This window comes from Bombus impatiens, unplaced genomic scaffold (assembly GCF_000188095.3).
Source record: "Bombus impatiens unplaced genomic scaffold, BIMP_2.2 scf_0098, whole genome shotgun sequence".
In the NCBI taxonomy this organism is placed as follows: domain Eukaryota; kingdom Metazoa; phylum Arthropoda; class Insecta; order Hymenoptera; family Apidae; genus Bombus; species Bombus impatiens.
The window spans coordinates 149308-173045 of NT_176517.1; the positions used below are offsets into that span (position 1 = coordinate 149308).

At 33.1% G+C, this 23738-nt stretch overlaps 1 protein-coding gene across 1 annotated transcript in view; it reads left to right on the top strand.

Moving 5' to 3' along the window:
* LOC100747957 overlaps positions 1 to 23738 on the top strand; it is a 261408-nt gene that overhangs the window by 64017 nt on the left and 173653 nt on the right. Inside the window, exon 2 of the mRNA XM_033318454.1 lies at positions 11218 to 15072. Coding sequence (XP_033174345.1) covers positions 11250 to 15072 — 3823 coding nt within the window. The 5' untranslated portion in view covers positions 11218 to 11249. The remainder of the gene's footprint in view (positions 1 to 11217; positions 15073 to 23738) is intronic.

Below are 23738 nucleotides of genomic sequence, written 5' to 3' on the forward strand. Positions count from 1 at the left end.
CAAAAGCAACGAAACTGACATCTTCGATAATTTATTTTTTAGTTACGTTCGGAATATTGCGACAAATTCTGAAATTTTTATTTGTTAAAATGTACTTTATAACAATGATTTCGATCGATTCATTGTAATTTCGAATAATGCGCTATAATGATTAATACTTCATTTTTTTAACTGATTTTCACATAAATTCAAAATATACATTAAAGCTTCTAAACCAAATGTTAAATTTGACAATTTTTATTTAGTTTATAACCAGCATTTTCTGTGCTTCGCTCATAGTACAATGAGAAATAATGAAACATGTAAAATAATGAAATAAATGAAACGAATATTATAATAATAAACGAAATATAATAATAAACGAATTATTATGAAATAAAGAAAAGCCCTTGAATATGATTACGGAATTATAGAAGGTTTCAAAAACTGCTATTTTCTGCTTTCGGTTTAAGTCGGTGAGGGTTCGGTTTGGGGTTATAGTTAGTATTTATACATATATATTGCAGTTACATTATATCATTCCATTAATATACGATCTAACTAATCAAAACCAGATATGCCAAAAGCTTTGCATCAATGCAGATATTAAGGAGCTAATCCTAGGAATACCCAAATGAATTTGGAATAATCACATACGTTTTTACATACTATGATTACATTTGAAACATATGTAGGACCTGTATAACTATAATTATACTGCTTCAACTCCTCAAAATTAATATTTGTATCAAATATTTAAACTGGCAAATGTTCAAAGCACAAAATTCTAAGTTTTCGAATTTTTCGATTCGTTATTATCAAATAATATCACGATTCTATTGATTCTACGCATTAGATTACTACTTGGATCGTAACAAATTAATCACAACAGGTTAGATCGCGACAATGTCTTTATTTGAATTTAGAATTCAGATTTGGATTCTAATAGCGCACAAACGGTGCAAGAAATTCCCACTTTTCACCTACAAAAACTGAAATTTCCTACGGCTACGTAAAAAAGATAACTCGTAACTTAATATATGTATAGGTAACTCAAAAGAATTTTTATTTACAAACCAAAATTCGCAGAATAAAATTTGATGTTAACCACCATTATGAGCCTGTACTCCTGGAGAAGATCAAGTTTTTTCTTGGATAATTCCACGAAGGGAATAAAACCTTTTTTCCCTTCCATTTTTCAGCAAAATTGACGCGATGAAAACACTCTGAATACTTTAACGCGACGACGTAACGTTTTCGTTTCACGAACGACTGTGTTAATGTATGTACGTCACATATGTACATATCGTGGTTGCCTTCCTTTTTATGCTTTACTCCCTCTAGGGAAAGTACGAATACGTGAAATTAGGCGAAAAAAGTAAGTCCGCAGACTGATTCAGCCGAAGGAAAACGATCGCCACGATCTTTCGTATAAGAAAAGAATTATTAGAAGGACAAGGAAACTCGGTTCATCCACCGAGGGTTGAACTTTGATGGACGACTGAAACGTGCACTGACCAATAATTTTTTTTCCCTCAGTCGATCTGATAATTTGAATTCCTTCTCTGGGGACTGGGACCTCTCAAAAGGATCAAGAAATGTGGAACTGGAATGCAAAGTTTGGATGGCTATAAAATATACAGTAACGATCTTGTGAGAAATAAACAGGGTGTCCTATATTTTACTGTACAAACTTTACCCGTATATTCTATGGGTGAAAATGGGACTAAAATGTCAAGTAGCGAAAGGTCGATTAGTGCTTCATTATTCATGTTATAACGAAAATATGAAAGGCGACAAATATGTAGGTACGTCGAACTTCTTCCTCTTAGTTTTAATACAGGATAGGGCAAGATACATAATGTTTATGATACATGTTGGTATAAAGTACATAAGAGCCGCTTAATGAAAAAGTGCTACAAGTAAAAAGCAATTGATTATTGGATAATGAGGAATAAAGTAAAAATTTTGCAGGGAGTTGAGCAAGCGATTCTCACTTATTCTACTATCCATCGAAAACTAATGAAGATATACCACTTCTGCAGTAAACAGAATAAAGGTTGCGTTTTCAAGATGTGGTGTTAAGCCAAATAATAAAAAATTTCACTTACACCACTTTTGCATTAAATGGCGTATTTATTCGTTGCTTTTGCGCATGATTCTATCGTATTTACACGCAAAGAAATTAGGCAAAGTCATCGTGAAATTCGGTCTACAGTAAATTCAATATAACGCCGATGACTTCACATTCATAAAGATAGACGACATTTCGAAATGCACACGTAAGTATAGATAAAATAAAACTTACATATATAGATTTGGTTTTCACATTTTTATGATAACTTTCTAATGAAGCATTCATTTAACTTTTTGCCACATGCCATTTTAGTTTTATTTTTATTCGCAGAGCATACTGGCAAAGTTTATACACTAAAGTGCGGGACGCTATGTATGTTGCGTGAGTTGTAAATCGTCGTATAAAAAGAATGATGAAGGAAAGATTCAGTGGCTCAAACTAGAAGTAGTCAAAGTATAATAAAATCGCATTAGCGATTCCGCTTTTTAGAGGCGCCCTTTTTATTTTTAAGCTAACTCTACGTATAGGATTTTAATGCTTGTTGTAGATAAAGTTTTTAATAAAAACTTATGAAGGAAATTGCAGGTTGTAGAAATGGATTAAGGAATTTTTATTTGGCATTTCTCAGACAAGTTTTAACAACTTTAGATGTAATTTCACAATTTTCTCTCATGAGTGACACATCGTCAAAAAGTTTTTAAATTATAAGTTCGTTGATACGTTTACAGGAATTTTTTCTAATAATCGCCTGAAAACGCAATATAAGCGGTTTTATTATTTGCTTGTGCTTCGAGTTGATTGCAAAATCTCCAGAATGTCTGAGAAAATTTCAAGCAAAAAATTTGCTGAGGCATGAGAAGTATTTGCGCGTTCCAACTTTTCTACATAATACTCTCGTGGCATACCTGTGCGTGCACCTGCGAGAATGGCGAAAGTCATTAAGCCCTATTTTTTATGACACCCATTTCTAGTCGCAGTCGCGTGAATTACGAAGATGTTGAACACTGAAGCGTACAAAACTTCGTGGAACCATGATCTACACAGAGATCTGTGAGTTGCTGCAAATGGACTATCTTGAAAAGCGACGAGAGCAACAATTTTTTTTATTATTATTATTTATCTATTTTTTTACGTATTTTTTGCATTGTTTGTATTTTGCCTTTAAATTACATACACACTCATAATCTAATAATCGCTGTATTTACCACCATTCGTTATTAAATTATTTAACAAACCATTACTTGTAAGTTATCCACACTGTGTTTATAAGAACATTGTCTGAAGAATTTGCCCGTCAACTTCCAATTAAAACTGCTGTAATATATCCTTGTCAGTATTCCTTGCCAGTGATAGAATTCTCCTGTACCAGATCAGAGAATTGAGGTAGTAAAACTTCCAAGCGACCACTGCACGATTCAAGATCCACGTTCTTCTTCCTCCGTTTTACTTTTTCTCCTTTCTTCGAGTTGAAACGAGTTCTCGATTTAAGAGATTCGATCGAAAAGGATGGAACGTTAACGATACCTCGTTTGCTTTGTAAGAGTAAGTACAGATCGCTCGTTGAGAAGAGATTAAAAGCCCATTCTCGCTGTCTGTCTGGGAGATTTAAGTCAGCCTCAAGCTCAGTACGCGAAATCGTTCGTAAAACAAAAAGATTCCCGTCAAGCTGTTATAAATCTATCGAACGGAAAAATCGTTCGATTGGCAAATGTTCATCAACTGAGCAGCAATTACGAAATAGGAACTCAATAAATTTTTCTCTTGAGAATACAAACTGTACACGATTAAGCGGGGATCTTTAAAATGGTCTAAAATGAAAAACATATAAGAGGAAATTAAATGGCTCGAGATACTTTTAGTTATTTATACAAGTAACTTTCGATTAAAGTAATTGCAATATCGGATTGGATTCAATTCGTTTAAATTTAAATACACGATCTTTTCGATATAGATCAGTTTCTTTAAAGGGATAGATCAAGTTAATGTTTAAAAAATACCAAATTTCTTAGGAGATTATTTTTAAGTGGAAAGAATTTATTTACACGATTTTTCAATTTTTCACCGGAATAACTTTGAGATAAAAATATAAAAGCAATTTGCGTCGAAAGTAATAAAATAGTAACACATTGGAGCAAAAATAAACTTTTTCACGGAGAAATGGTATTTTATTCATTTATAGATCAAATAAAAATTAAAGTATTAAGTAAAATGGTTTTATGGAACAGAACGATCTTCCTATTTAATCAAAGATTCGAATAAAGGAATTACGATTAAATTCTTGCAATTAATCGTATTTTTTCTACATCATAATGCATGAACGATGATTGTCTTTTTTGAAAAAAATTGTTAAGAATCCTCCGTTTCGCAATACGGGAACAGAGGTTTTTGCCTCCAATTATTTTCCAGCGATTCATTTGCTCGCCCTTCATTTATTCCCGCGTTCACATGGCATTAAGGATTTCTTTTGTTCCTTACTTGATTCTCTTCTGAAACGCACAGGATGCTGCGTCGCTATGGAATTCTATTCTACGAGTTTTTCTTTTCTCCTATCGAAGGAATAAACACAACCACATTCGAAATTGTGCCATGGAATTGTTATTGAAAAATAGTTTTTTTCGTTTTTCGCATTTCCATACAAATTGGAAGTGTTGCCGCATTTTCGTTAGAAACAATGTGAAAAATAAATGGTCGAATAACTGGTTTTGATGAAAAGAATTTTTGTAGAATATTGTAGATGCTGGAATAAAGAAAAAATCACTATGTTCAAACAAGATAAATCTTCCTACGTTGATTGCTAGTAGAACGATAGAATAGAAGTTTTAATGAAAATGTAGAAAAATTAAACAAATCGTGGATTACTGTTGTTAATGAACATTTTATGGATGTTCAAGTGAAAAAGTAATTATTTATGAAAATGTAAAACGTAAAATTCTAAACGTTGTTCCACGTAATTAATAAAACACTTAAATAGCGTTAAACTTAATTAATTATGACAAAAATACTGTATAGAATTTCTTGATAGAAACACAGGGAGAACAAAGCGCTTCATGAATCTCACTTCATGTATCGAATTAAATGTCTGGAAGGAGTTCTTCACTTAAATTCTACTAAAGCTCTCAGGTAATCGTAAAGAAAAGTATTACCCTACAAAATGTTTCAATATAAACATACAAGAAATAAAACACTTTGTATGAATTTTAATAGATTATTATCATTAGACAATTCTTTTATAGGTACTCAACTCAACAAGAAGCTATGGTGCTTAAAAATTCTGAATTTTTATATCGTAATAAAGCCGAATAAAAATTCTTAATAAAGTGTCGATTTAATTCTTAATAAAGATACGGCGATATAAAACAATATATATTATAAGAATAAACATAAAAATTTTTAAATCATTAATATGAAATTAATGTTCATGAGCATTAAAATAATGAACAATCTAATGCTAAAGTAAAATACAATAATTTACAAAAACACGGTGCAAAATCCCTTAATTGGAACACAAGAAAATCGAAGCGACTGTCGAGACCATCTGTTTCACGCATATACATACGTACATATGTATGATCAGGCGGGCGTGATTATCTGGATTTGAGATTGAGCAAGTTACAACAGCGCGTGTTCTCGAAGACGGCCTAGACGTCAGCAATTTGAATTACAAACAATTAGGACGACGAACTACCGTAAATACATAATACAATATTTAATGATATATGCATCTAATAGCAGGGAATTCTGTATGTCGTACGTCCTTCTTTTTCACGATACTTTCGACAATAGCGCTCTAAAAATAACTCGGATGAAGTTCGCATAGAGTTCAATCGATGGCCAATTATCGACGACAGAACGCGTTCGACAACTGAAATTCTTTGAAAAGAACATAGGGATCTGATTGAACATCGAATGTGCCATCAGCAGAGAATAAAACATAGTATCTATACGTTCCATACCAATATGCTTCATCAAAAGAAAACGCCATTTGTGTTCTAAATGTATCCTAGCGATCGTATGCTTCTACAAAGCATCACGTGGGAGTTTTTGTTGCCTAAATAGATTAACCATTTTAGCTGCAACGACAATTGTAGACAATTTTTTCAAATAATTCACTTGAATTGGTTTTATGGAGACTGTGAACTAATTTTGATAAAAGAGACAGAGTTTCTTTTTTACAGCAAATCTTACGCTATTCTAACAAATTATTTTATTAATTGTAAAAAGAAGAATTATAGAAAGAAATTAATTGTAGTGAGTAAAAAGCTTCGTGTTTCAGTATGTAACATCAATGAAGATATAGATCATGTTCATTAAAAATATTTCAATAAGAGATATGTATGTATATATATGTTTTTAAATTTTAGAAAAATCTTTTATTAAAATAGAGAGGAAGAAGAAAGATCTGAGGAAAATATTAACAAATATTGAGACTATTTTTTAAAAAATAGCAAATTTGTTGACTGTCAAAAATATATAAACTCAAGCATTTTATACCAATAGTTCAAACGTTCCATAATCTTAGAAACTTACAAGAATTAGAATGTTATCAGTTTTTTCCAAAATTTAGTTTAGATAAAAAGGTTGCTTCTAAGAATAATTAGATGGAAGTTGCATTCATCTCCGATAGATAACCAGAATTAATATGAGAATTAAAAATTCATTGTGATTCTACATTTATACAATTCTTCATTAATCTCGTGACACTTGTTCATCGACATCTTCATTAATCAAGATAACACGACTACTGGTCTGCACGGGATATTTAGCTCAGTCCAATCCACGTTCCCGACGGGATTAAAGCGTCAAATTGCTTCGACGGAGTGTTAATCAACATTTACCGTAGTACTTTAATTAGAAACATACTCATAAGTATCGTTTCATTTATAGAGCTAGCCAACTGTCTAAAGTCATTTGCAAACAGAGAGCACCGAGAGCGAAACACGTGCATTCCGTTATCAATCTGTTCTGCCTTATCGAGGAACTGACAGATACTATGAAATACTGTGAAATTGATTTGTAGTAGCTGACAGTACCTTGAATTTGATCAAACCGAGTAAATTAACGATTAGTTAATAACTACATGCAATAGTTACTACCTTTTATGATGTGAGCAGACTGTGAATTTAAATGACATCATTAAAAGACACAGCAGTGGTATATTTTATTATTAACTGTATATATTAGTGCATGCATATGTTATTTAAATATCACCGCCCACATTAACGTTAAAAGTTTTTCCACCAAGAAGAAGAACCTTCTTCATGCAATTATAATTTAAAAATTTAAAAGAATCTTTTTAATCCAAATTATAATTTAGAAATGAAAGAATCTGCAGATAAGGATCTTGCCATTTATCAAAATAATTCTATTATTGCATACACCTCTTTTGCATACACTTGCATTTATCAACACTTCTATTATTGCATACTTTCAAATAGCAATTTGATCCTGTCGTAATATTTTATTATACGCCTAGTTATGCAATTTTAAGAAATAAACTTGCGATTCGATTTATTTTTAATTAATTATTTTAAATATTAAATTGAGTAATAGGTTCATTCGCGTTTTCTTGAAACAGCGTATCAAGTATCGTCATCTTCATATAAAATTTCTTTATATATAGATATTCTTCTTATATATAAATTCTTTATATATAGTAAATTAATAGTAAATTATTAAATGTTACTATTAAGAAGTCTTTTATCCCATTTCTCTGCGAATTTATATCTTTTATGAAACAATTAGAATATGGTATTTTTCCATTTTTTAAATAATTTTTGTAATCTTCTTTGAAATATGAACATTAGCGAGAAGTAAGTGAAATTATTATGTAACCTAACATTTTTAATTTTAATCTTAAAAAAAATAAGCAGATGTCTGATAATCTTGGACGATAAATATACATGAATATCACAGAATAATCATGCTGCATTATCTGGTTACTGTTGAAGGTAGATTAACAAAGGAACTCAGAAATATTATGTTTCGAATATTTATTGCTTTTTTTTTATGGTAACACTGTCGTTCACAATAAGAATTGTCTGCTTCTGTCCCCAGAGACGCGTACACTTTTTTTTATCCGAATATGTGATGGAAAATTTCTTTAATATTCCCATTCGAGAGATTCAATTATTTTAATGCAATGTTTAGGTTTACAAAAAATGTAAGAAATGGATTTTTTAATGTTTCTTGATGAACGCATTGTTTTCGACACCCAGTTCAGTATGTCAAGCTTTCAAGCAATATCTTTCTTTTTTGATAATATTTGGTAGCTGTATTATACTTTTCTTGCTCCTTTCAATGAACCAATCTAAAGTATAAAAAATCTATAGTTAATAGTAATCTAGCTAATAGTAATCTGTTGTTCAAATTGTTAAGAAGAATTTAATTCATTAAGATTCAGTGTTGTCTTAACGTAACATTATATATGCAACTTTCTTTTAGTCAATTTATATTATTGAATTATATTTCCTAATATTGTGGCTATGAAAAAGAATACCTTTCTCCTCTATTTCTTTTCTCATTCAGATCCTGGAGTTTTACAGAGTTTGAAGAAAATGCAGTTCTTTGGAAGAAAATAAATCTTATTCTAAATCGTAGAAGTTGCGCTATATAGTGTATTTTTAACATTATGATCATAAAAGAATTTCAAAAATTTGCTTAATATTTCTTCCTCCACCGTTTCTTTTCTCATCCAAATTCCACAACTTTATGGAGTTTGAAATAGTTTATAAAATTCCTAAGAATATACAATCTTTTTCCAACTACAGAAATTTCTTTTGGTATTTCTGACTTATGTAATAATATTCTATAACTATGATATTACTGAGTTACGTAATTAACATCTTTCACCAATATAACGTTTAACCAACTCTCACACATTCATGCATAATGACTTAAGAAACACTATTCGCCGCTTAATGGATTAAACCACTTTCCAACCAAGTCACATCAAACCACAAGAAACTTTAATTAACGTAGAAAGTATCTTCTTGAAAGAATCGAGTTAATCAGCTCTTGGGAGTAAATTATATCACGTCACGTTTATCTTCCAATAACCGAGCAACGAGAGGTATTCGGTTCTTCTGATACTTTTTCATTCTCACGAAATCTTTTGATTCTATCAATTTATCCAGTAACAGACTTCCGACGTGCCTATTCCCAAAAGCGAACCGAAATGAGCTTCATTCCGTAGGATTCAATCCTATCAATCGTGCAATCCCTTTCGTCGATAAAGATACTGGTGAAACCTTCCAATACCAATCGTTCCAATGGGCATTTAGTTACGAACGCATTAAGCCAGGATGCGTGTTTGGAAGTTCCAGTCACGATTTGTGTTCAAGACGACGGTCGTCGCGACGAGAAGGAAAAAAACTATCTTTGTTAGATAGGATTCCCGTGAATTAAGTAGAAGCATATCCTGAAAAATAGTTTGATCAGGTTCGTGGAATTTATTTGATGTTATTGAGAGGACTATGCTATGAGAACCAGGCGATGAGAGAAATGAGAAACGAGAAATGGACGATGAAATTGCGAAAGGAATGACTATTGTTAAATTAATGTAAGAGTTGCTTGAATTGCAATAGTCTATCCTATACTACCCTGCAATAATCTATAATCCTATACTATGATAGTAAAATATGATAGTAAAATATAGAAAGGATAATTTTATGAAACAGTAGTTTGGGGATTATTGCGCGGCATTGAAACGATAATGTGTCGTTTCGAGAGATTGTGTTTCGAAAGTTGCTTTGGAAACTAGTATTAATCGTACGTACATCAAGTTGACAATGTTGTTATGTCCTAATCCTATCCAAAATATTACACAATGAATTTGGTTCACAAACTGTCTATGAAGCCTTTGCTATAACTTTGCTAAACAAATTAAATATCAATCAGTATAAATGCGTTTATCCCCTCCATCCGCCAAAAAAAGGAAAATAAAACCATAAAAATACAAAATGGTCTTTGGAGTTGTGCCAATCAATCAAAGCTGTATATAGCTAGATATAACGTAACACTCGCAGATGCAAGAAATCTAATGGCAATATTCCAAACCTAACTGGCCAATGGTTAGGGTTTAGTATCCGTCCCAACAATGCGGATTTAATGGCAAGAGTCCTAGTAATGCGGCTACATTCCGAAATTTCGAAAATGATCAATATTTGCTCGAATATTCAGCTCGATGATACGTCGTGATTAATAACTCCGATAACGATCGTAATAGCAGATAGTTAATTAAAAATTCCACGAAAGTAGATTTGCATCTATCACATGATTTCGATGGTTTAACGATGGTTCTCTCGTGATCTTGATTATATAACCTCCATTGACCTATTATAATCTATTAGTAGAACTGAGTGTCAATGATTTCGGCAATGGCTTATGACCTTTATTATTTATTATATATTATTCATTATTACAATATAAATATTCATGGAAATCTATATTTTCGTCAACGTAACTCAAGAAGTAAAATTTAATTTTATGACGCGTTTCAAAATAATATTATGTCCTTTTCGTTTGACATCTAAATCGAATGCGTGAATGAAATTCTTTTAGTGGTGGTTTCAAAAAATAGCTATCCATTCTAAAGGATAGTTGTAGTTCAAAAATGTATAAATTATTAACTTAATTATTCCTTTCGAAAAACAATAATCGTATCTAGATTTAATAGGAACTTGTTCCATCCATTAAATTTCGAAATGAATGTCGTACTATGAATATTGTATACGTTATGTACATTCTTCAAATTTGTGCGACTTTCTCATAAATACTCGAATATCCGCAGTTTAATTCTTGAAAATGGAATTCAGAAATTGAAACGAAGGAGCTCGTATTCTTCCTAATCTTTATTCATTAATACTAGAACTGAAATAATGAAATCAAACAAACTTTATTCTTTTCAATTTGCAATCGTTAATAGTCAACTTCGAAGACTGAAATCAAAATAAGTTTATTCTCTTCAATCTTTAATTATCATTAATAATACAATTTAAAGACAGAACTGAAGAAAGTTTTATTCTTTTCAATCTCCACTTCCATTTCTTTGAGTAAACTAATTTTTCTACCAGACTAAACCTATATAGTTCAAATTACGTCTACATTAAGTTAACAAATAATCCATAATATATCCAAACTTACTATGCTACGTTTGCTTTCAGGACCAGGATATGTTCGTCACGGAAGGCAGGTGATGCGGCGGAACAACGGTTGGTTGGCCGTCCTGGCCGTTTCACTATTGCTGTCGATTCTACGTAACAGCTTAGCGGGTGAACGTTATCCGCTCGATTATGGTAACGCCAAGCTGCCGGTTAACCACAGCAAAACCACTTACAGAACTTACAACTCCAACAAACCATCTTTAGACTCGCGGAAATACTTAAATCCTTCATCAGTTCCAATTTCATCAAAATCATCGACCTCGACAACAACACCACTACAATCTCATTTGCACATCAATAAGAAAAATACTATCTTGTCGAAAGGCGAGACGAAAGCAATAACACGGCGAGCTACGAAGCTCAGCGATATAAATCTGCCTGGTGAAAACTTCAATAACTATTGGTCGATCCATGACGATCTTCGCCAATCCAAACTCGTCGATCCCAACGAACGATCTCGTAACGTTCGAGCAAGCGAGTCTAGTGAACAAGTTGCCGAAGGATCGAACAGTCTCAGCTTGGAAATTCCCGAACAACCGCGTTTATCCTCCTGGATACCTCGCGGCGCGATAAAGAACATATCCAGGCGGATCAACCGCGTGAGACTGCCTGAATCGTCTAAGACGCGAGAACATAAAACGACGACGGAGGCGATTCGAAGAGGAAGCGTGCTTCTGGACAAAGGATATCCGTATTACGATCACGTCAGGGCGATTTCGCACGATGACGACTCGTTGACGACTTCCGAAGGGCAGATCAAAGGCGTTAAAAAACGAGAACGTTCAATGAGAGATTCTCATCAAAGAAAAACATCTGATAAAGCGAATGCCTTGCAAATTATACCAAATATTAGTCTAGGGGAGACTTTCAAGGATTCAAAGAGCCAAGATGAGAAACAGAAAGTCATTAAAAAACGATTTTTAACTGGCTACTCTGTGTTCTCTGTTTCTCTCAATAGAAAGTTAAATGGGAATTTGAAAGTGAATAAATTGATTATTGCAAGAAAATCGAAAGGTAGACGCGAGAATGGTAAGAAGAGATTTAGACGATCGGTCCGGTATGTGAAAAAGAAACCGAGTCGAAACATAAATCTCGGGCCGTGGTATGCCCCACGTGATTCCAGGCTTTCGAATAGCGATCCACGAAATGACATATTCAAGACAGGACGCGGTAACCATCATTCTTCGAGAGCCGAGGGTTTCCGGCACCATTCAGCGTCTCATAAATCAATGGCTGCGCGCCGTCACGCGGAGAATACACGCGAATTTAATGGAATCTCGCCGAAACAGAGATCAACGATAGGACACGACGACCTAGGAGACAAAGGCACCTATTCTTCTTCGATTCGAGAGAAGAGGAATTTCGTTTTAGCCGGTGATACTACCGATTCATTGCCTAAAGATGAAACTTTGGAGAATGTTACTTTCCATGGAACAATGAAGAGTTCTTTGGAGAATGAGATAAACAACCACGAGGGAAATATCGTGGAAGAATTGAAGTATGATTTAGTTCAAGATAATTTCACAGAAAATTTAATCGATCAAAGGAAACACAAGTTAGAAGAATTGGATGGAAATAATACAAAAGTACACGCAGTTACTTCAAAGTTGAGGAGTGAATCACATTCGAAAAGACATAATTTCAGTATAGATTCAATTAACAGAACAAAATTGGAAGAATCCAGTGCATCGAGTGGGAATTATTCAAATTTAGTAGCAAATATTTTAACATCGAGTAACGAATCCAGTTTAAGGGGCGATGATGTAAATCCGGTTTCAGTTAACAGAACAAAATTAGAAGAATCAAATGTTGAAATTTATTCACACCTAGATTTAATTAACCACGCAACATTAGAAGACGCAAATACATCAAAAGGTAATTATTCACGCTTAATGACAAGTATCTTCACATTAACCAATAAGTCTGATTCAATAAACCACGATACAAACCCAGATTCAGTAAACAAATCATTGGTAGAATCGTATATTCCAAATAGAAATTATTCAAAGACGGATACATTAAAGGCAAGCAATGAATATTCTTCCACAATCCAAGACACAAGTGTAAACTCGATTGACAAAATAGAATTGAAGAAATCGCTAAATAACCAAAAATTTGCATCAACAGCACCTACCACAATTAATTCGCGATTAAACACGGACACTCGAAATTCAAACAACGAATCTGTGTTAATGAGTCCGAATACGAACAACGATCTAATTGATGGAATGGAATTAGACGCGTCGTGGGCGGAGATTGACGAGAACCAGGAAGGCGCTATTCAGACAGGCGAGGAAGAAAGGTCTACGCTAAGTAGCGTGACAAAGGAGTCTGAGAACGTATTCGTGAATTCACCACGCGGCTCGGTTACGGCTCAAAGGAATTCCACGCATCTAAGGCACGATATGAACAGTCTAGCCGAAGGAAGCTTTGTCTTCAAGAGCAATGGCCTCTTCCAGGTTACCGGAAGGAACGCTAACGATCCATTCAGTAACTCGTCAACGATGCAACACGGAAGAAAAATGGCCGAGAATTTCAACGTAAATACACTGCCTGATCAATTGCTTGTAAATAATGAGAAACAAACTGAGTCGAAGCTGTCTTTGATACCATTTCAACTATCAAATGTGTCTAAAACCGTTACTTTTAAGGAAGAAAAAAACGCCAGTAGTAGAAGTAATGATAAAGTGGTCTCAAAAAGTAGTAAAATCAATGATAAAGCGGTCTCTGTATCAGACAGCCAGGAATCGAGATCAATCGGGCACGACGAAGGAAAAAGTAACCAACGACGGCTTAATGGTTCCCTAATCGTTCTCGGAAAAGACAAATCTGTTGGCTCGAGACCTATAGAGCTGCTGGATCAAAATACTCCGACGAACACCGACGAAATTAAGGCTAATGAACCGACCATAAGATCTTCCTTGAAAAATGACAAAGGAGCCGACGAGTTGGCTGATGAAACTACGAAAGACGTTAATCCTGTCGAAAGGGGCAAAAAGACCGTGGACAATCCTAAAGATCGAGTGTCAGAAGATTCTACCACCTTGAGCACAATTCTGATCAACGATCGTTTTTCAAAAGAACGAAAGTCCAGATCGTCGAAAATTGGAACCTCCACGAAGCTTAGACGTGATTTCACTATGGAGGTCGAGGGTACGGTAGTTAGCGAAACTTCCACGTCGATACTGAATAAACATGGGGTTGATCAAAACAACATTCCGACCCTAAACATTGATCCCATGCTGTCAGAAGCTGGTAACGATACAACTGCCGCTTCGCAAGTTACGTTGAACGATTCATTGAAATTTTTCTCGAGGAATTCGTCCATCGTATTGACCTTAATGGATCAAACTACAAAGGATTATTTTCTTGCTACAAACAACGTAATGCTTTCATCGACTGAAGTCGATCAAATGCAAATGGACATCGAAACATCGACTATTTCGTTAAGTAACGACGAGGATCAGTTATTGAATTTCGATACGATCGTCACGTCATTGGAACCAAATGACGAAGACTCTCGTGTGACGATGGAAGATGTGCCTTTACGTAATATGGATAATTCCTCGCACAAACTGCAATCGGAGGAACCTCCGTGGCCAGTTAAACACAGCGCTGTGGTAGAAGGTGATTTAGTGTTGGGTGGTTTGATGATGGTGCACGAGAGAGAGGACTACTACACTTGCGGTCCAGTGATGCCACAGGGTGGTGTCCAAGCACTCGAGGCTATGTTGTATACCTTAGACACACTCAACGATCGTGAAATCGTGCCCGGTGTCAAGATTGGTGCACATATTCTCGACGATTGCGACAAGGATACATATGGCTTGGAAATGGCTGTAGATTTCATCAAAGGTACGTACATGCACGTGTTTATTTGTTTACTGATTGAGGACTGCTGATTAATTTATACTCGGTACCATTAGTAATTAATAGCGTGATTGACGGATGGAGCTTATTAGAGATTCGAAGTGTTTATTCGGTTCGATTGATTACATCAACGTCATCGACCCATTAGGCGAGTGTCGTTTATAGATACAATTCCATTAGGAGATATTAGTTAAATTATTGGTATGTAAAGTGCATTGAAAGTGCATTGAAATAGATTCTTTATAGAAATTTCTAAAACATGTTCGATCAATAAATTCTTCATGAAACGTTATTAGGTGAATTAGATAATAGAAAAAGAAATTTTTAAATAAACACACCCTTCATTTGTAGGTAGATAAAAATTTGTGTAACAATCGATATAGAGCAGATCAATTATATATAAAAATGTCGAAATATCTTTCGAAAGATAGATTCGACTAATTTCGTATCATGGAATTTCTAAGAATCGAAAGAAACTTTAAGCTCGGGAAAATCTTTTGGAAAAAGTGTATTAATAATTTTAATTATAAATACGGAATTATATGTAACTTTGATAATCTTCGTAATCACCAAGAGAATTATTACATTAAACTACGAGTTTGGATATTGGTTCTATGTAAATAGGAAAAAAAATATTATTTTTTAGATATGCAGCTGAAACATTATTCAGAACTCGTCTGCTTCTGAGCGACCCTGAAAATGTTATCTCGTCGAGTAATAAATAGAAGTGCTTACAAATGACTTCTCGAGAAACTTTTTCCATATCTTTAGCAATACTTCGCAAGAGAGCGTTAAAAGGGAGAAACATCGTATGGCAAATTCGTCTTTCGGGTTCAACTTTCCATGAGAAACAAGAGAAGCTTGCATCCCATTTAATTTCATTCACTTCGCAAATACGAAAAGTTCCGTCGAAATTGGTAGTAGAAAACCTGACGAAGGACTACCAACAATTGAATAAAATCACCGTTTAATCTAAATTTTATTGAGTGCCATTGAAAACCACACGGGAAAAATATGACAAGTTCTAACTTTCATGTCACTTAATGGCTAAAGAAAACCATGAAACAGTATAAAAAAGGAATAATCTGCTAGATTCTTTTATTTCTATAAGAAATAATTCTTTGGAAAATTATTAACAAATTCACAGTAAGTTGTAAAAAACGAATAATATTAGTTTGGTTAATTACTCTGCGCAACTAATGTTATCAATATTTTTTTAATGTTTGTGAAGCGGACAAAGACACAAATTTAATCCCAAAATCAAATGCAAAAATAGCTTTAAGGTGGAACTGGTTGTTAACATACTGAATTTTAAAATGTGACATTACGATTTTCAGCTTTGGTCTTCAATTGCTTTCTGATATCGAAAACAAGAAAAAAAATGCAAATATGCAAATGCAGGTTACACGTAATACATTGTATTCAAAATTACGTAACATTGTTATTTTGGAATCCATTGTTTCGGAAATGATAAATAACAATGGCCATGAACCGGAAGGATGAAGTTTTAAATAAATATCAAAGTCAATATGAACAATCTTGTGGTATTGAAAGAGGGATAAAAAGCAATTAAAACAAGCTGCCTATTCATTCTTCAAATAATATAACCAATCTCAATTGATCTTTCGATGTCAGCAATATTTCCCAATATTTTCCATTAAATGTGACTATATCCATGGTATGGTAGCATTTGGTATGAGAATGGAAAAAAATGTAAGATTTTCAAATTTAATTAATTCCTAAGCATTTATAAAATAAACAAAGTATTGCTAAGATAAATTCATAGTTCTATAATAATATAGAATTATAATATATACAGGCATATCTTCTATTTACTATGAAAATATTACATTCCGTAAGTCTTTTACAAAATGATCGATTACTCATGTGAATTATTTTCATAAATTGTAGAAAATGTTATCGGATCTTCATAACCATTAAAATAATAATAGAAAATCTAAAAAAACTGAACGGAGTTTCTATGCTTTGGTTCTGAGATTGAAAACAGCTTTTTATTCTAAATATTCTATTCTATTTTCTGTTTTATTTAATTAATTTCTAATATAACAATAAAATAAAATAAATAGATAAGATAAAAAGATCTAGAAATTTTTAACGCATTAAAAATATATGATCCATTCCTCTAAATTTCAATTTACCTCCGTTTCAACTTGATTTCATTCGTCATGAGGAATGGAAGATCTCTCTGTTGTATTATAAGAATAAAACATGAGAGCTTGCTTTTGTTTAAAACGAAACGAAAATTACAGTTGTCATTTATGTTCTCCTACAAAACTTCTCGAATGGACAAGTCTCGGCCCATCGTTACCTCATAGTTTAAAGCCTTCGTGCGAAGTCGGGTTTGTTTTTGGAGGAAGATACTTTACAAAAGTTGAACATATCTCCCTAGCGGAAAAAGTTGGCGCCTAACGCGAATAGTAACTCAAAGAAATAACGAGCTACCCTGGACGCGACATTTTGTATGGAAAATTTCGTCTCTTAACGAACTATTTCCCGAGGCAACAGTGAAATTTCAGCAACTTTCTCCTAACTTCTCCCTTTTTCTCTCCCGTGTTCTATGCTAATTTATTATATCCCGTGGAATGTCTGGATCGTGTTTACCATATAAATCAAGCAAAAGAAAGCTTTGTCGAGTCAAAAATAAACGAACGAACGGACAGACATTGCAAAAGATGCTTTGTTATATTTTTTTAATTTTTTTTTATTACTATATTCTTTGGTCAGATGTAGTGGATTTAGCAAGTGAAATTATCAGGTTGGTTTTTTTTTAAGTAAATATGACGACGATTTCAAAGCTTCGTTCCACCGTTCATTGGAATATACTCCGGACCCAGATATTTTGTCAATGCCAAGGTCTTAATTTACCGTTTGTACGCATCGATCGATGCCGCGAAGCGGTTTGATAGATTCCACGAGCGTTTCACGCTTCCTACGTGTGAATGCAAACCACGAGGGCGATGCGGCAATTGTAAAACTGCATTGCTGGAAACAGTGTAACAGAGATAACGATTGCACCACCGATGTATCGATATTAAATAAAAATCACCGGGCATGTTGCAGCAGTTTTGGAGAAAATGAGATCTTCGAGAGGCAAATGTCTTTAGTCTATAATCCCTAGAAGTTTTATAGCGAGTCTTTGGAAGTTAAATCCTGTGTTCCTGCTGCATCCTTATGAAATATACATATGTATTACTGTGTACTATTATGTGCTATTATATACTATTTTATTTTTTATTTTTATTTTATTATGTAGTTATGTACCATTCTGTGAATTTAGGAGAATTTTTACATTAAACATATAGAAATGTTGCATTAATTTTTTAAATTTTCGTTTATTTTCTTTTGCTTTAGCTATTTCACTTTATTATAAAATTTCAATTTATTATGTCTTATTTAAAATCTTCCACTTCGATCATTTTTGCAGCCGTGTAACGTGGATTAAAATTCTATGGAAATATTTATAATATAGATAAATTAAAAGGTTGTTGGATATTCAGTCGCATTTTCCAAATAAGATACGTTACTCCAAATAAGATAAGATACGACATTCGTACGTAATTCCACAGGCGATTAAAACAATTAGGGACGCGCAAAATTTTAATTAACGTGCACAATAATCCTGCAATCCGGTATGCTGAACTTTCGACTCCTCTAAAAATATTGTTCGAAAATCTTTTGTATACGATAACAAGCGAAAACATTAGCGAAGATATTTTTCCCTTTATGGATTTAACGACTTAGGTACAATGTGCCACTATAGTGGCTTTCGCGAATGTCATTACGACGCGCCACTATAGTGACTCATTCTACTACTCATTCGCTCACCATTTGAATTAAATAATCTTTTTCATTTGTCTTGCTTCACACTTTTCTTGTCCTCGCAACGTTTTCTAACAGTGATAAAAATATACAGACAGAATAAATAGTCTTTGTTATTGATACGCCAGTATCAAATATCAATTGTTGTTTTTCGTTAAAATAAATATACCATAATTAGATGCTCTTTTTAACATGACGATCTGCATCCCTATAATTTTTTACAATCTTCAACCTCAAAATGTCGCTTCATAATAGAAAACGAAGAGCAAATAAAATGTTTTACTATATTCTTTAAACGCATTCTTTGATATGTGATTTCTTAATATACTATTGCTAGAAAAGGATTGATTTGGAAAGTTTCGCTTTGGAAAATTGTAGCGAAATAAAAGATTTCAATTATTCGTAATTCTACGAAAAAGATTAAAATATTCTACAATGTTGTTTTAATCAGTTTTTTACTATTGTGTTTTCACAATATATGCGATATTGCTTCGTCTACACGTTATTACCGAACAAAAGGTAATACAGTAAACGTAGCGAATAACATGAAGCGAATATAACCTATACAGGTAGAAAACATGAATTAGATGGTGCTATTAAGTACTACTCAAAAGGCAGAGTATGCTAATTAAGGGATGGGAGACGTAAAAGAACTTTTTACCTGCTTGTGATGCACTGTTATGTAGCTTTTTGACGTAATAAATAATAAGTACTCTTGCGTTTGTAGTACATGGATGTGTCGCAAAGTGGCCTATAAGATATTTGTTTTCTCGCTAGTTGTCGCAAAAGCAGTACGTTGCTATATAAACAGCAAACAAAGCGTAACTATCGTACTTCCTGCGGAAGTAACACATACCTTCGCATACACATACTGAAATGTTGTGAGGTACACCCGGGTGAATAGGTGGTGCGCCAGTGAAGCTCTTGTAATTGTTATCTTTTGTACTTTCTTGTAAATCAGGTGTTAAATAAATACAAAAATTTTTTTATTTTATCATCTCTACGTGTAATGAAAGTTTCTACATATTTATTTCGGCGATTAGGATCCACAATTCTCAACATGTAAAATGCATTCAGCGTAATAAGAATCTAATATGATAAACAGTTAATGTTAATGTTTTATTTGAGACGAGGATGTAATGTTAATGTTTTATTTGTAAAAGAGGAAGTTACATACATCGAACCCCGGCGACTTATATCGGGGTTCCACGCACTCGTACTGTAGAAATATCGGCCCCAGTAAGCATATCGGCATAGCAAACTACGCGTAATACGTTGGACAACTTGATAATAACTTGCGGCCCCGAGTTTCAGATCACCAAATTTATTCTGCGGTGATTGAACGTCCGGAATACGAAAGATTCTAATAAACGATTTCCGTTCCCGGGAAAGTTCAAAATGTCAAAAGTTCACCCTTAGACTGTAAACGTTCTTACGATACTCTAACTATAACTCTAACTCCGACTTTCGTGTCCGATGCATTTTTCAGTGGGTAACACTTGTTAGAAAAATCCCAAAAAATTCGTATAATATCTTCAAATGTTTTGGATTAAGGTTATCATAAATCTTTTATCAAATAATTTTTTTAGGCAGGGGGCTGAGAAGGTTTTCTACCTGCTCCCTTGCGAGCAACTCGACTCGGTCAAAATAACTTAGACATGAAATACCCACCTCTACGGTTCAAGGGTTAAATTTTCTTCATTTCTTACGTTCTTGTACACTCTTTTCCCTGAACAATACAACAGCAGATTATTACATCGCGACGGATGGCACAGGCGAAAGAATAATCTACTGCACTAACGAAAATACACAAAAGTAGTTGAACATTTTCATGGAATTTTAGATAAATTTTTCACACTTTTCATAAATGTATTAATATGTGTCATACGAAGCATGAAATTTCATTAGCATTCTAATAAGACTCAAAACTTCCAAATGTTTTATATAACACACATAACATATACCTAAATGCTTTCTATGGAAAATACAAGTACCTTTACGAACTACCGTAATGATGGATGAGAGACATATAGGAACTTTTTTGTGGTGTACTATTATATAGCTCTTTAATAGACGAAGTGCATGAAATAAATAGAAAATTTAACGAATAGCATGTGAAATTAATGATGATGAAATTAAAAACACGAAAGACACGATAGACTATTAAGTCTCCTTCAATTTGCCGCTACTACAGAATTTTACTTTGAAGATTATTAACATACATTCAAAATTATTATCATGTTTTAATGCATTCTACATAGATTACCTGGAAATATTCATAATGGAGCTTTCAATTTTTAAACATGATCATGGAACTTATTGTAATCTCGAAGCTTAATCCTTCTGTGCTCAATGCTATATATTAAACATTGTAAAGTCGTAAGTTATTGACACAAATACAGTAACAAGTTATTGATTGCATGTACGATAAATTTATTTGTATCTGATAAAACCGATTGCAATTTTAGTATGTCGTGTCTTGTTTCATCATTAATTAACAATTAATAAATAAAGTTTTGATCATAACTTAATCAAAATTAAATTCTCGAAAAATTAACTGGTTCTATAAAAATGTTTAATAGTCATCGAATTTCTAACGTTTTTTACATTTTAGATTAATTTTCGAAGGAAATACAGCGCTACAAGCATCTAATATTGCGGAGGTTTTAAACGATAAGCTCTTTAGAATTCAATTTTCTTGAGGGCGATATCGCGGAGGTATCGCTGTGTCAGTTTACTACGAGACAGTTTGCATTCGTGATGGATATGCATTATATCACGACATCGTTCGCTGGTACGGAATTGAGTAATTAGAATCCTCTATTTCTCGAAGCAATCATGATCCCTATTCGAAACGTAGACTATTGTTCAATATCACATATCTCCACGCTGAAAGAGGAATAAATTGAAATTACTAAATTGAATCCTTCTTTACTGATTATTTGCAAAGGAAATAGTAAGAGAATTATTCAAAGGAATTGCTTTCCTTTCGTTCACAATTTATAATAAAGGTATGTAAGTATCAAGCAAGAACTGTCCTCTGCGGTCTATAAAAATTTATGTGTTCTCAAAAGGACACGGAATCAAATAAATGGAACACATGTAGAGTTAAAATATATTGCCGATGTAATCTGAATTTCATAAGGAAGATCGTCCAGAATTCAAGGGATATTTTCTTGGTATCCTCAAAAAGTAGTTCTCTCTATTTAAGTTTTCGCGTATAAAAGGACAGAAACCCAGTGATAAGAAATGACAAATAAGAAAGAATTAGTTTTTAGAACTTATTAGAAAAATTAAAGAGAATATACTATAAAAATAGGCATTTTCGGACTAATTGTTATTTCCACCATTTAAAAAATTTTCGAAGTTCCAAGAAAGTATGAAACAGTCATTGTTTCAATTTTATGCTAAAATTTTTCTTGAAACACAGAAAGTTTTAAAGAAAGTTCACTGCGACTGTAATTGGATCCAATTTAAAAATTTGATGACAAAATATCAAAAAAATGAGCACCGTAATATTCTACCAGCCACAGAGATATTTTTCCTAATTTATTAAATTGCACATTTTAATGAAACTAACAAGGATCCTTTCCACTTAATCCTTATTAAACTAAACATCTGAAACAATCCAATTTCTTAGAGCAAATTGTCAGCCGTGTACAAAGACAGCAGTTTGCGATTGTCACGACCCAAACGAAACGAATAAATTGAAATAAGCGAAACAATTTTCTGTCAATTCGACTTTGATGCAAATTACGAATTTTAAAGCTTAATGTTCTCAAGAAACACAACGTAATCCTTGACAAAAGCGAATTTACTTTGGACGTTACAATTATTCATGTATTTCTAAGGGATCATGACGTAGGGGCGAATCGACAAGCGTTATATATAATCGAGCAGTCGATGATTTCGATACGACATGAATACGAAGATAGGGAACAAGACGTGCAAATAGTATCTCGAGAGCAGTCTCGATATTTCTCGATAGCAGAAGCTATTTTGCAAAGAGAGAAAAAGGCAAACCGATATCTTTTTCGACGATTTATGAAAACGCAAATATTGATGTAAAGTTTGAAAAGTATATTTAATCCACGGATATCAGGATGAATACCGTTTACTCTTAGCATCTTATTCATTTGTGGTCCAAATCTGATAAAAAAGGTTATAGTTTACTCCTGTTTTTATGATTTATAGAATCTACTGTGTAAAATATAACGTTTATGTTTGCAATTTCCTTAGAAACCAAAAATTTAATTTCTTATGAATCAAAACATTTTTCATCCATATGCCAGGTAAGCCATTGAGGAGTCATGTTGATTAACTCCATAAATTGAAAATTATATTATAGAAAATTGGTGATACGACAAACACTGTTTTTTATATTTTCCCTAAAATTCTCCATTTGTGTCATGTTTTTGTGCTAAATGGATTTATGTCAGTAAGTAATTTATTTCTTGAAAATTAAACATTAAAAACGTGTACTTATTTGAAGAAATGAAGAAAGAAACGAAAACTAGAGTGTTTTTTGCTCTATGACCGCTCCGAGTTTATGGCTTTTGGGAAGTTCATATGTCGAAAACTAAATTCAATTAAATTTCTTAAATTTCTATTCGTTATTATTTTAATTTTAAAGTTAGTATTTAAAAAAATAATTATTTTTTAATAAGAAATTCGTGAGATTAAAATCCTAAAAAGAACTATATATCATACAACTATATTTATGTGGCATTGGCAAGCAAATTTCCTTTCTCATTCTGCGATTTTATTCTCCATGACAATCAGTTTTCAAATTCTAAAATCTGATGTGGAAA